The sequence below is a fragment of the Podarcis pityusensis genome (assembly GCF_964106645.2).
Source record: "Podarcis pityusensis genome assembly, chromosome: 4".
Lineage (NCBI taxonomy): Eukaryota > Metazoa > Chordata > Lepidosauria > Squamata > Lacertidae > Podarcis > Podarcis pityusensis.
This window is the reverse complement of record NC_138027.1, coordinates 58,144,732-58,159,194: the sequence shown is the minus strand read 5'-3', so window position 1 is coordinate 58,159,194 and position 14,463 is coordinate 58,144,732. Positions and strand designations below refer to the sequence as shown.

The 14,463-nt window shown below is 41.2% G+C and overlaps 1 protein-coding gene and 1 long non-coding RNA gene across 2 annotated transcripts in view; one reads left to right on the top strand and one right to left on the bottom strand.

Moving 5' to 3' along the window:
• Positions 1-3,070: 3,070 nt before the first annotated feature.
• On the top strand, positions 3,071-7,931 carry LOC308476166. Its single transcript, XR_013985779.1, has 3 exons — positions 3,071-3,158; positions 4,459-4,693; positions 7,454-7,931. It is a non-coding gene; the product is annotated as an uncharacterized lncRNA (long non-coding RNA).
• A 1,042-nt stretch (positions 7,932-8,973) lies between these two features.
• Positions 8,974-14,463, bottom strand: part of EFHC2 (EF-hand domain containing 2) — a 58,072-nt gene continuing 52,582 nt past the window's right edge. The window contains exons 14-15 of the mRNA XM_081003632.1: positions 10,871-10,976; positions 8,974-9,158 (exon numbers count right to left, since the gene is read on the bottom strand). Coding sequence (XP_080859758.1) covers positions 9,060-9,158; positions 10,871-10,976 — 205 coding nt within the window. The 3' untranslated portion in view covers positions 8,974-9,059. The remainder of the gene's footprint in view (positions 9,159-10,870; positions 10,977-14,463) is intronic.

Here is a 14,463-nt window from a genome sequence, read left to right as displayed (position 1 = left end):
GCAATTTCAGCTGGTTTTAATTTGCCCAGAAGGGAAAAGTGCATATTTCCCAATATAAACATGATTTTTTAAAAAAACAAAAAACTTGAGAAAGTACATGCTATGGAGAGTTTTATTTAGAATTATGTTTTACACACTGGTACTGTGGGGTTTCTCCCACCCCATCCCCCTGAAATATTTCCCCTCCAGGCTGTGAAGGAAATTTGGCTCCAGTGGAAACTTTGTAAACCTGAAAAGAACGGCTCAGAACGAGCTGCTTCGATGCCAGCCCCCAAAAGACTTTGCCAACACAAACCCCTTTCCGTTTACTAGGACTTCCCTGAGTGCAGCATTTTAACAATCAAGCTGATCCTTAGGAAAATCAAAATCATTATCAAACATTCTTTGTAAACAGTTTAAGGTTCAGCATGAGAGAAATTAGGCTGTCAGTTAACCAGTTATGTGGGACCTATATATTGTGCGATCCTCATAGGGTTGCCAGCTGGCCAGAAAAAATAGCAACCCCTCCGGTGCCTCCTCTGGTGCCTTTAAGGGCTGCCTGCACTCAAACCTCAGCCAGGGTAAAACTTTTCACAGAATGGAGATGCCTGCTAATTATCAGCAGATTAAATTGTTTCTAAAGGTCTTTGAGGGAAAAGGGGGCTAAAAAGTTGACAACTCTGCCCAGTCGCAAGTTCTTCCACAACTTCCATGTCCTCCCCAGTAGGCCTGGTTGCCCACACTCCAGTTTCTTGCACATTGCCCCCCAAAAGTTCATACATCACTTAGGGGGCAGGACACAGGAAAAAGACACAAACTGTGTTCCATGTTGAAGGAAGGGCAGGGTGGGGAAATGATTTAAGAAACAATGCAGCAATGAAAGCATTTTAAACTGCTGTTGAAACTTATGCTTTTAAATTTGGCCAAATTGAATCTACTGTGAGGAAGAAATAAAAACGCTAAAGTGGTTTAAATGCTACAAAAAGGATTAAAAATTTGGGCTGCAACAAAGGGAGGTGGTTTCCATCTTTTATGGGAGAGACGATTACTCTTCTTGGGTAATTGGGGGGGGGGTCATGCAAAAAAAAAAAAAAGCAACTTCAGCCTGCAGCCAACTCATATTGGCGGTCATCCCATTTACTACACGATCCCTAATTATCTGGGAATGCCTATGTCACTCGCTACAAAATGGTGGCACATGCAGCATAGCAAGTTGGGGAAACAGTGGCAAACCATCAGTGAACAAGGTGAACTTCATATAATTTGATAGGAGTTTTTTTTATAAGTGTTTCAGCTCTTTTGAAACCACTACCTTTGCCTTTAAGAAAGAGGGGAGCAACCCTACTAATGGTGATGATGGTGACAGTGATGGATTAGTATAACTTAAGACCAAATCCCTCCCTGACCATTAAATTCACATAATGGCCTTGGAAAATCATTATATCTTCAGAAGTATTTTCCAGACCCTGGAAGCCATGAGGACTGACATCCAAACAGCCAGTGGCAAAGCTATAACATTGGTTTTCTACCTTTGCAGGGCACTGCACACATCTTTAATTCCAGTATTGTGCCCAACGTTTACCGGTAATTTGCAGTAAATTCTACATATGCTGCTAGATTCTCATTGCCACCTAATCAAAGGGCTGCTTGGGCCAGAAATCAGCCAGATTGCCTTATTTCCCCCACTCTAGCCAGCAGCTACCAGATGAAAGACTGTGAGAATATGAACCATACCCTTGTGGTTAAACAAAAAGAGAGCCACAAAGTGTTTTGTACACCAAAGCTTAAATAGAAATTTTGCGGATATAAGTTGCCTGCCCTCAGGTGTGTTTGCATAACAGATTCTGTCTGGGTGCTGTTCTACAAGGATAAGAAGAGAATAGGGTATGTGGAAATAAGGGAAAGGAGGGGGTCCTTAAAGAAATCCACATATGCCCCATCCCATCACCTCCCATTTTCAGCCAAATCATGGTCATGCACTCCTAATATCCCTCAAAATACAGTTGTTATGGGAGCAATCACAAAAAGTAAAGGGTTGCTTCCCCTCTGGTAAGCCAAGTACTAGAATGCAGTATAGGGAATTATGGATTTCGGAGAACAGTTCAATGTGGGTTTCCAATAACTTTGAAATGAGCAGTGAATCTTATTGGCTTCTAGGGGCTTTTCAAAAGCCATGTGTCAGCCAAGCAATTATTCGCAAATTCCATTGCCATTCCCAAGTATTTGTGGAGTTGTGGGAAAAGTATGTGGATATTTCTCTGAATTTTGTTTCCCTCATCCCCCACCACTTTTGAGTGTGTAGCTCAGTCATTAATTCTGGTAAAAAAAAGGATGAATGAGATGCCCTCTTCAAGGTCAGTAGTAAAAGGCTAGGCAGCCATAGCGCTCTTTTCAGGCACATTTTCTTTGGGGTTGAGGATGAACAATGTGTTAATGGCTCTAGCCCCACCCCCCAACCCAAACTTGTTAGCAAAACAGCAAACTGCTCAGCTGTAAAGGTCACCAGAATATTAATTCCTTGGGCTGCCGACCCTTCTGATGCAGAGAAGGCACTGTGTGAAGCAGAGCTAGCCGTTTGCACTGCTGGGAACATAAACTGAAATATGGGATATATATTCCTCTTGTTTTCATTGGAATTCTCTTCAAGCTCCTCCTCTATCACCTGGAGAAACATCTTCCAGTGCCCAATGAATTCACTGGAGGTAGTTTAAGCCAATGCCAACATTTTCTCAAGCAGCAGAGATTCCGTTTGCATGAGGCAAACTCCCACACCAACCTCCTTCCGAGCATGGCCATACCGACACTATTTTTTTAGTAAGGCAGTGCCAATGAGTTCAACTTCAAAACAAAGTTTGCAAAAAGGTAAGAGCACTCTATCCCACTTTCCCCTGATGTTGATGTTGACAAGTTCTGGGCAGCCAGATAAAAGGCTGTCTTTATACTAATATACTATTCAGATCAACATTACATCATCACCATCCACATGTAATAAAATCTAATTTGGAGTTTACCGGCAGAGTCCAGCTCTCCCACTGTGATTCTAGACTTGTGTTTGGTCTCTAACCCTCCGGAGACACTAACTATATTTTGACCTGTTTGCCGGATGGTACAGACCACAGTGTTGATGGATAACAGGAACACGCCTGCTGCTGCCACTGTTCTGTGTCATGGACGTTGAGGTAAGTTGGCATGCATAAAGTCAGATCCTGCTGCTTATCTGTTTTCAGGTCATAAATATTGCGGTGCTGATTCTAGCTATATTAATTTGCTTTGGACCTGCTGCAAGCGTTTCCTTCCTTGTGTTCTTCTAGCACTCTTAGACAATTTGTCATAGTTCAGGATTTCTGTTATAACCCCACAGCCCTTCCAAAATAATTTACATCCTTTGGCAGGTGTAGGATTGTAGATACGTCTGACCTTCATAAAATGGGAACATTGCGCCCCCCCCCTTGCTGAGGCCTGCCAAGCTGTTCAGAACCTATTAGCAGTATCCAAATATTAACTCACAGTTTTACAAAGCATCCCTGAGTCTTGTCCTGAGTTTTTCAGAGGTATCAAAAGTCATGGGCAATACCTGCAGAAGGGCTCCTCCTGAGAGCAGCAGGGTTGGTATGTTAATGACACTATGGATGTGTCCACACTACAGTTTAGAGTGGATTTAACACATTCCATATATGCATGTTTTTCTCATTGTCCAGGATGTCAATTTCGGGTCTATCCATTTCTCATTTTTTCCAGTCTTAAATTCTGTTCTCCACATTTCTGCCGCAATTTGAGAATTTTGTTTTCAAAAATCCTCATGAAAATTATTCTAATGAAATATCTCCTAATAAACATATTTGTTTGTAGTTTTGATTAATGTACACACTTTGCAATTTCTCCAAACGTAAAGCATTATCATATGTTATTTTCACTAATATATTCATGCTGTGTACACTTTCCCCTAATCTATGCATCTTTGAAAACATCATTTGGTTGGCAAACTGCATTGTGAAATTCAGAGAGGTGAGAATTCTGAAGGCCAGCTGTGCTTCTGGTCTCATACTGTTTCGAAAAGTGCAAGTATGATAGAACCAGATTTATACGTGAAATAAATTGCATTTCTCCACCACCCCTAGCCTGTACTTTCCTCCCATTATTCTTCAGATAATCAGATTAGGAAAAATAAGCCATTCCTCATCCACACACCACAGGGAAGCCATTGTGGTGTAGTGGTTAAGAGCTGTGAACTTGTAATCTGGTGAACTGGGTTCGCTTCCCCGCTCCTCCGCATGCAGCTGCTGGGTGACCTTGGGCTAGTCACACTTCTTTGAAGTCTCTCAGCCTCACTCACCTCACAGAGTGTTTGTTGTGGGGGAGGAAGGGGAAGGAGATTGTTAGTCGCTTTGAGACTCCTTAGGGTAGTGATAAAGTGGGATATCAAATCCAAACTCTTCTTCTTCTTCTTCTTCTTCTTCTTCTTCTTCTTCTTCTTCACAGTCACTGCTGGGTGGATGCTTCTTCAGCAATCTCTCACTGCCCAGAATCTTAATAGCAGGCCTGGTGTCAAGAGTGGAAGACCCAGCAGAACCAGCACCAACCACCAGCAGGCTGAGAAGCAGCAACAGCCAACACTGGCAATGAAAAATGCCTCTCCAAGCTGGCATGGCCCTCCTTGAATGGGTAAACCCATCTTCTGTGCCACACTGCCCTATCACCCAGATGGAGCGGACAGGTAAACAGAGTGAGTCTGCTTCTTGCCATGGTCATTCAGTTGCTCACTCATGGGACATGAAGGAGGTACTGGTGGGTTAGGACTTGGAGGAAGAGGGCATAGGTGTGCCAAAACCATTTTGCTGAGAGCCACCCCACCCCACAAATAGACCCAATCTGTCCTGTTTAATAGTAGGTTGTAGGGTTCACTTTCGATTGGAAAACCTGATTGGCCTGTCACCATATTGGCACTGAAATCTGGAACCAGATAAAATCCCTTTGTGGCTGTATGTGGTTTGTGTGAGCTGCTAACTGGCTACCCCCCCTGCAAAGTCAATGAATTCATCTCAATGCATGCCGAGTGGGACCTTTGAGACCTTTCAAGTGGTTTGTATCTGACCTTGCTGAGCAGGCCTGAGAACATCAGCCAGTGTTACTGAATGTGAAGTGTTCGCATGCATTTGTATGATGCCCTGGGAACAAGTTATTTGGATGATGCAGCTGTTCTTCTCAGAACATAAAACCCAAGGAGGTTGAAGAGAAGTTGAATTAATTTTTTTTAAAAAAAAAAACTTGTACATTAAATCATGCCGGGGCAGGGAGAATGAAAAGAGGCTATTTCTGGGTGGCTTGCTTCTGAGGTAGTTAATCCTTTGGCTGCTAAAAGAGCAATCCCCATGGTAAAGATAAGAATACTCTAAAGGCCATGAAGGCCCCAGAGGTCAAAAACATGAATCTCAAAAGCAGCTTAAAAGAAGGCTTATTTCATGGAAACAAGCTCAGCCAAAATGGCAAAGCCTAACAGAAACAGTGGTGTTAAGCATTGTGCATTGTTTGTAGGAGAATCAGATTGAAAGAAATGGTGCAGATCAAACGGGGGGGGGGGGGGCAAATGAAGTTAGGTTGATTTGTAAAGCTCTCAGTCATTTTGGGTCATCAGCACGTCAAGCAACATTATGAATGTATTTTTGCAAAGAGTTTGATGGCACAATTACATTCCTAGCTGACTGACTGCTTGACGGAATGAAGCTGTGACATGTTATGGAAGATGCTTCACTATTTCAATCATCGTTTTTAAATATCAGAGAAGGCTTGGTTTTCTTTTCAGCTGGTCTCGTTAACCATCTCTCTGTTCTGAACAAAAAGGAAATTAATTCTTCCTATAAAGGAGATGTCGTATTAGCTCTCAGGTTGTCAGTCACGGCCATACTTCAGCCACACCATTCACTATTCTGTGAAAGTGGGGAAAGGATGGTGATGCGCAGTTAAAGGGGACCCATAAATTCATCTGAATTTTCGTTGTTTAAAGGCCGCTATGCAATTCAAACTGTGTATTGATAAGGGTAGAGGAATTTGGGGTGTACTTTCTCTCTTCTCTCTGCCAATATATCTATCAGATATATGCAGGGGGGGCTGCAATGAAAAGCAGAATGCACACACCACCACAACCAGACCACCTGGGTCATGGAGAAGATGGAGGAGCTCCAGATGGGTCTGAAGAATTCGTTGTTATTTATAGAGCCAACATAAATGTTTTCCCCGAGATAACATTTCTCCTGGTATATTGGGACCACCAACAAAAGGAGGAGGGCCTGAAATTTTGCCGTGTTAATAGCAGTGGTGTTTATGGCTTTGGCATTTATTAACTTGTGGGAGCTGTTTATTGGTCCATAAAATTTACTAATGGGGATATTATCTGTAAATTATATGCTTCCTCTACTGTTCAGGTTATTTATAGTGGCATAGTTATAGTTTATCACCATTTACCAGCATAAATCCCATAAGGGGACTTTAATTGCAAATTACTTGTTTATGCTGTGAATAAACTAGAGCAGTAATGTACAATATGTTGCGCATGCACATATATAATTCCTTACACAACTACCTCCCTCCACTTTATATTATACTTATATAGTACAATCACAAAAATCAACCTGGACCCTATGCAAACTCTTATCTTTATAAACAGAGGCTTACATGGCATTTAAGCCAGTACTTCAGTGCATTGCAGAAAGCAGGAGTGAATGTTTTCTGTAACAGGAGCAGACAGAATAGTTTGGCCCAAATTCAAAGCCCTCTGGAGAAATTGGTGTCATTTAATTTGAGCTTTGAAACTGGTCAATGCCCAAGTTTGGAACTTCTCATACACAAGATGTGATGACAGTTCATGAGGGCAATCTAGTGTGAGAGTCAGTGTGATGTAGCAACTGCAGCAGGACCGATGTAGTGTCTCCAGATGTGGTTGGAGACCCAACTCCCATCAGCCCTAGCAAGCACTGCCAACCATCAGGGATGATGGTAGTTGTAGTTCAGCAACATATGGAAAGCATCACATTGGCTAGTACCATTCAGCCAAATTCTCTCCTTAACCTATGTCACTGGCTTATTTGCTGTGATGTTATTTTATCACCTTTCCACTCTGAATACAATGCACTCAAGGTGGCTAATGTCATACTGAAAAACAATACATCTACAATGAAAAGAAAAAAGAAAGCAAGTCCCATCCCTACAAAACAATGGTCTAATGGTTTGTGTTTAATCCCCTAGTTTGAAGCCCTTCAAGCTTCTGATCACAGTCCAATCAACTAGAGATGCATATAGTGTTTCTGAATTTGATTTAGCTAAGTAACCTGCTCGACCAAATGCACACAAACATTTGTGAGCTTCTCCTTAGGCTGTTTTACTCTTAATTGTTCCACAAGTTTGCCGATGATAAACCAAGGACTGTAACCAGTGATTTTTTGTGATATTGGTTTATTGTTATTTGTGCTCTTCCTTTTAGTTTCCTGGACTTGTAACTTTATTTCCAAGCAAAATTCCATGTCGGCACAACAGTCGCAATCAATAAAACTTTGAAGAGGGCAGATACAAGAACTCAAAGGCAAGGGATACAAAGCAAGACAAAAAGAAACACAAACAGTACCAGATGATTCTTAATATAAAGAAAGCAAAGCATAAAGGTACATTGTCAATTTTATGTTTCCAATAATGAATAAAAAAGCAAAATTCTCTAAATTTCTTGAATAATGGAAACCTTTCTTTAATTTGCTTGTAATTAGTGGTCTTCAAAAATCTGCCCACATTCCAAATTCTAGTTGTATATTCATAAATGCTTGGAACAGAAGTGCTTTTCTGGTTAGGAGCTATCATGACCCTTTCCTAGCTGCACAAACTATATATGAAAAACGACCAAATTGCAGTTTTCCACCCCCACCCCCAATAAACCAGACAAGAAGTTGGCCAATAGATCAAAAGAAAACTTATAATTTGCAATATCCTTTCTACTTTCTATCATTTGCCCGCCTTGATATTTCTTTGTTTTTGGATAATACCATAAATGCGTATCTTATCTGCCACAGTCTTACCACATCTCCAAGTTAGAGTTTCAAATGCCACTGAAATTCTGTTTTAGATTTTTTTTTCTATTGCCATATACATATTAATAGTGAGAGAACATTATGCTAGATCCACTGTTATATTTGTCGTGGGACTGAATAATTAAAATTTATTCCCAACTATGATAGAAGTCTGTTTGCAAGAACCTTTTTTCTTCTTTCACAGAGAAGCATTCAAGCACACAAGCCCTTACCAGAATCTGAAGCTGCAGAACCAGGAAGTGTGCTTTCACTTCATCTGGCATTTGCTAAAACTAGATCATAATGGGGCAATTTGCAGCCCTTACAACCACAAAGTCAGATCACTCAGAACACTCAGATCTGTAAGCCGCTACTTGCAGATCTGGAATGATACTGCAAGGCACAAGATTGCCATCTGAGAGAGGACTAGGCCTGTGTCCAAGCTCAAAGTAACGTATCATGTTTTTATTATGAAAGCCATCCTACTGCAAAAGTGTCCGTATCTTTTCCAAGTTGCATAAAAGGCAAGAGTTTTGCCTGGCACATCTTTTCTGAGTGAAGATATGCAGTGATGGGAGGCTGGTCAAATTGTTTCTTCTATGCAGCTTTTAATGGGTCAGGAGTCGTGTCGGGGTCTGGATCAGCATGGCCACTATCCCCAAGCAACTTGTAAGAAAACAGAAGGGCAGCAGAGTCTGGCTGTGTGTATGTGGTGGTGAGGGACATGGTCCTTAGCTAGAAACTTCACAAAAACATTTGGGAACTCCTGAGTTACCCAGTGCTCACTGCACATATAACAACCGAGAGTAAAGGTAAATTTAAATGATTTTAATTGTGAAAGTGCATGTACAGTACAGTCTATTGAAGTTTGAAAGAATTACAAAAGTATCTAAATTATATTTCTACAATAAAGTAAAAAAACCAAAAACTTACATTTCCCCAAAAATCTATAACTGTGATTCTTTTATTTAAAAAAGCATGTACAGTAAGTCTCCAGAGAAAGGAAGTCGCAACATTTATCTGCAAGAGGTGCTAAGAATCTTCATTACCAAAGAGATCCACCATGAGAGGTAAGTATTGAACCTTCTTCACTGGAAGGGTCGGTGGCTCCCCTCTCCATTCATCTTCATACTAAAAATAATAGAATAAGTGGTCAAAACACATTTAGGGCTAAAACACAATGAAGCCGTGCTGTCCTCATTTCCGTCCATAAATCGTTATACAAACAGAACTATGGTATTATAGAGTAACATTAACAAGAATACGTTTAAGCTTAAGAAATCAGATGCAAGTTTCTAGAACGAATGGCCTTAAAGCAGAGGCAGAGACAAGGAAAAACCTCAGCAGCATTAAAACTCACCTGGGGAATGCAAGATCACTCTCATCAGCCTTAATTTGAGCAGAGTCAGTAACAGGAGACTAGCAAAATCTTAGAGGCTACTCTGAAGGCGGGACTGAATATTGATTCCCATGCCCAACCTAAAAATACACCACCACCACAAGAATCCACTGGTTACGTGCAACTAGTGAGGAGCTTGCTCTCCTCAGCCCACCTTGTAATCAACTTGGGTTTCCATACTTTCTTAGAGAACCTGCAGAAAAAGCTTGAGCTTTCCATGAGCTTTCCAAGAAAACTCAAAAAGACCAAACCCAAAAAAGCTCTCCACAGTGCTTCCTCCCTCCATGCTTTCCTAAAACTTACCATGATAAAAGGGTGTTGGTGCGAAAAACAGCTGAGCTCAGCAGTGGCAGAAGCCTCATCTTTAAACCAGACCTGGATGTGCATAATTTCCCAGTGCCTCATAGAAAACTCCCCTTTCCCAGGCAGCGTATAATGCTCCAGAGGCATGCCCAGGCCCATCTTAAGGATGAGGTCTCTGTTGCTCCAGAAGCTCCCTGCACTATCTCTCTTTCCATTTGAGAATCAGTGCTATAAAAACAGAATACATTCAATATACTCCACTAACAATATAATATGACCCAGTTGACAGTTTGATGGCTGTCAGGGATGGGAGAAGACCTCATCTTTAAACCAGGCTTTGGAATTTTGGGACATAAATTGTTTAGTTTTTGCTAGAGATTAAGCTAGCTGGGGAATAGTGATCTTCAGTACAGCATTCTTGAAGAAGATATCAGGGCAGTAAACTGCATCTATGAAGCCATGGGACCAGCGAGGAGAAGATTTATTTCCTGGGACCTGTTAGCTTAGAAACTGGTAGACAGATTAAATAAAACTCTCTGGATTCAGTTAGTCAATGAGAGTGCAGCCTGAGGTTTCTGTGTGTCAGATATAATCATCAAGCACTCCAGAAATACTCAATCCTAAATCACAAGTGAGATGAAGATATAATGGATAAAGTTCAAAAATCCAACAGGGGGATTCAAATTCCATTCCTTCCTTTAGTTTCCCTCAGGACCCCCTTTTCATTAAAATGTACTCATCAAAATTATCTTCAGCGATTTAAACAATTAAAACAAGGGGGGAAATACACCAAAAATACTTTGAGGCAAGCTGAGCATAGATTTTTACTTTCAATCCAGATGTCATGCAGCAGCAGGAAATCGGTTGGAAATTTGATGTACTGAGACACCCAACATGTGGCTTATGCCTCATCAGAAGAACGTGCAACCTCAACAGTCAAGTAAGAAGTGGCCCTCGGAATAGGAATATAAGCGTAGTGAAGTTTCAGAATCCACAAAATGTTTTGGATGTTTTGTTCTCATTCATTACTAAGTACATTTTTTATTATTTGACTGCAATAAATGTTTGGACTTCCTTTGAAAGCTACAATAGGAGGTTCTTGTTTGTGCAGGTCCATTAGTCAGAAATACTTTTGGCTTACCTGTAAAGGCATCAAGATGGTTTGGAAAACTGGAATTGGATGATCTCTCCAGTTTAGCCCATTGACTAGTTTCTTATAATTTACTTGCTCTTTGCAATCTTCACACCTAAAATCAGATTGGGAATGCACATATTCAGGAAGTGACTGGCTATTACTTTGCTTAACACAGCAATGATTTTTCATCCTTTACCTAGAAACTATATTTCTGAACCCATAAAAACCAAATGGACATGAATTCATGATGTGTGCGTGCATGCAGAGGGGAAAAACATACCCTTTGTCACTCATTGACAGCCATTCCCTCAACAAAAGGCGGTGGGGCCAGTGGGGGGTCTAGCAAGTTTCATCTCCACAAAGTTGAATGCAAACTACAACAGCCATGATTCCATGGAACCCATTTGCAACTGCTGTCTTGGTTATAGTTTTGAAACTATTTTTTATGCTGATTAACGTCTACATACCACCTTGTAAAAACAAAATCTACTGTGAATACTATCTGGACAGAACTAGAGAATTATATAGAATCCCTGGAATCCCTATATCCTACTGTAGTGTTTATCATTGCAGAGGATTTTAACACACATATGGGAGCCAACGATGTTAATTTGTACACCCATTACAATCAGATTCTGGAACCAGGTATCTGCTTAGCCAGAGGTACCTCCCATTTGTCTAAATATCATATTTACAGTAGCCGAAGTTGTAAGGTGGATGGACTTGCTAATATTAAACGGTATGATAGAGGGAGATAGGCCCGGGGAATATACCCACTTTACAAAGCATGGAGACAGTGCTACAGATTACAATCTCATGATTTGCATATAAGTTTGTCATGGTGTTTGAGGTGGGCCCTTTTCCCTTCAGTATATATTACCTTTAAATAAAACCTTGTAAAAAATAATGTTATGGTGATTTATTACAATAGTTAACTATTTCTGCTTTTTACCTCAAATGCAATGTATGAAATGTTTACTATTATTATTATTATTATTGAATTTATATTCCACCCTAAGCCCGGAGGTCTCAAGGCAGTTCACATAAAAGGACCACAGTATATAAAATTAAAATAAACGCAATAACCCAATAATATCCCCCCAAAAGAGCCACATTTTAAAAGGATATGGAATGTTGATCAGGTCAACCAAAGGCCTGGCTAAAAAAGGAGCATTTTTGCCTGTTGCCTGAAGGTGTATAATGAAGGCGCCAGGCAATCTTCCCTGGGGAGAGCATTCCATAGATGGGGAGCCTCTGCAGAGAAGGCCTGTTCTTGTGTTACCACCCTCCGGGCCTCTCAAGAAAGAGGCACATGAAGAGGGGCCTCAGAAGATGATCTCAGGGTCCAGGTAGGTTCATATGGAAAGAGGCGGTACCTTACCACTGTGGGAGTACCAAATGAAAATTCCAAATGAAGTGGGGGTGCCAAATGAAACTGTTTAGGTGAGTCTAGTTTGAGCAACCTGCTATTATAAGAATTAGCAAATGATGTAGAATAAAGGAAAATTAAACTGTTCATTTATTTTGATTTCATATGCTTGGAGTAGACACTGAATTATATCTGGAATTCTCCTATGAAAAAAGGATGAACACCTGGTTTGAACTGGTGTTCATGTTCCCTTCTCCTCTGTCTGGGAGGGTACACAGTGAGGAGGGATGTGGCAGGAGTATTTTCTGAATATTGTGCTGGCCTGCTTATGTTTGCTTTCTCTTCCCCAGGCAATTCATGCCTTGATGCTACTATCAGCTAGCACAATTTAATGGCAGGGAGGTTGTGGTCCCTGTAGCTCCCATGGTTTATCTATCATAAGGGAATATTTCTTATAGGCTGATTCCTATGGGACTCATTTCTGAATTTAGAAGCTGAATTCCATGAGGTCCAACCGTCCTATGTGAAAATTTTAAAAATCTTTGTTTATCAGAAGTATGCAACTGGTTTAGGGATGGTAATTATGTTCCTGTGTTTGCTTGCTGATGGGGAATCTGGAAAATTGCCACAAATATGTTTTACATTATTATTTTTTCTTCTGGTTTGGGACAAGTAATCACTTATCACATAAAAATATTGAACCAATAAATAGCCAGAATTTAGAGATTATATCCAAAATCCTGGATAATAATTATTCCAAATCCCTTATGTTTAAATAGCAAACACACCCAATAAAAGTCAACAGGCATTAAACCTGATTTACACTTCAGTCTAAGAATAAAGTGTATTCTTTCAGTAAGCTCTATGGCCCTTGTAATATATTCTGTGTGCGTTTTCAGCTACTATTACAACCTTTCATCACAAAAGTATCTTTTGGGAAAAGACTAGATGGCTACACTATGCTAACCTCCTGCAATTTTATTAATAAGTTTTTGCCATTCTCTGCTCACAGCGTGCTTCTTTTGGCTGACTCGGAAAAGACCGGGAGGAAATGGAAGAGCTACAAGGTTCTAAGGAAGAAATGCTTGCAATGCATGTACAGTGTCTGATGAAAAACTTCAGAACTCAGAAAGGGACTTCTAGTGGTTAAGCAGAGGTAATGGCCCAGTGCCCTGAAAAAGGCTTGATATTCTCAAATAGCTACCATTCTCCAGCCTCTATTCCACAGTCCACCTGTCTCCATTTTCCAGACCCTTCTCACCTTCCATTTCCAAATCATCACCCCAAAATGAATCAGTCAGTCCAAGTTAACCTGGCTACCTGGATCTCGGAACCAGAATCTATTATGCAAAGCAGCCATATGCAGATTGACTTAATTTGTGGCATAGGTTTTTGAATAGAAGGCAATTTTTGGATATATATAAACCCAATTGTTTATTATTTTCCACTGGAGGGTATGCACTTTATTTTAAAAAAAACAAAACACACAGAAGGCAGTATTTTTGACCCTGTGCTTCTCTTAACTACTGTACATCGAATTGTTGCTCCATGAATGCCTTTCCAAACAGAACCCCAAATTACCCCTTCTGTTAACTTCAGGTGCTTTTGCACGCCCATCAAGTTTCTTCTCCACCCACGCTTCCTTTCCCGGTAACTGATTTGCAGTACGATCTATGCATGTTTACTCAGAAGTATGTTCAATGGGATTTGCTTCCAGAAAAGTAGCAATCTAGCTGCTAGGTTCTGAACTTACCGTATTTTTCGCCCTATAGGACGCACTTTTTCCCCTCCAAAAATGAAGGGGAAATCTGTGTGCGTCCTATGGGGTGAATACAGGCTTTCGCTGAAGCTTGGAGAGCGAGAGGGGTCGGTGCGCACCGACCCCTCTCGCTATCCAGGCTTCAGGAAGCTATCAGCAAGCCTGGGGAGCCCGCGGGAGTTCCCGCAGGGCTCCCTAGGCTGCAAATAGCAGCCTGCCGCCCGGCGCGCGGGGCACCCTGAAGCAGAGCGCCCCACGCACCGGGTAGACATCAGCCAGCCCCACAAGCTCGGGGGACAGCGGGGAGGCGCAGCGCCGCCATCCCGCTGTTCCCCGACCTGGTTTTGGAGGGGAAATAAAGGGGGAAAATTTTTCCTTTATTTCCCCCCCAAAAAACTAGGTGCGTCCTATGAGACGGAGCGTCCTATAGGACGAAAAATACGGTAAGTTTCTGAGCACTCTTCAAAGGAA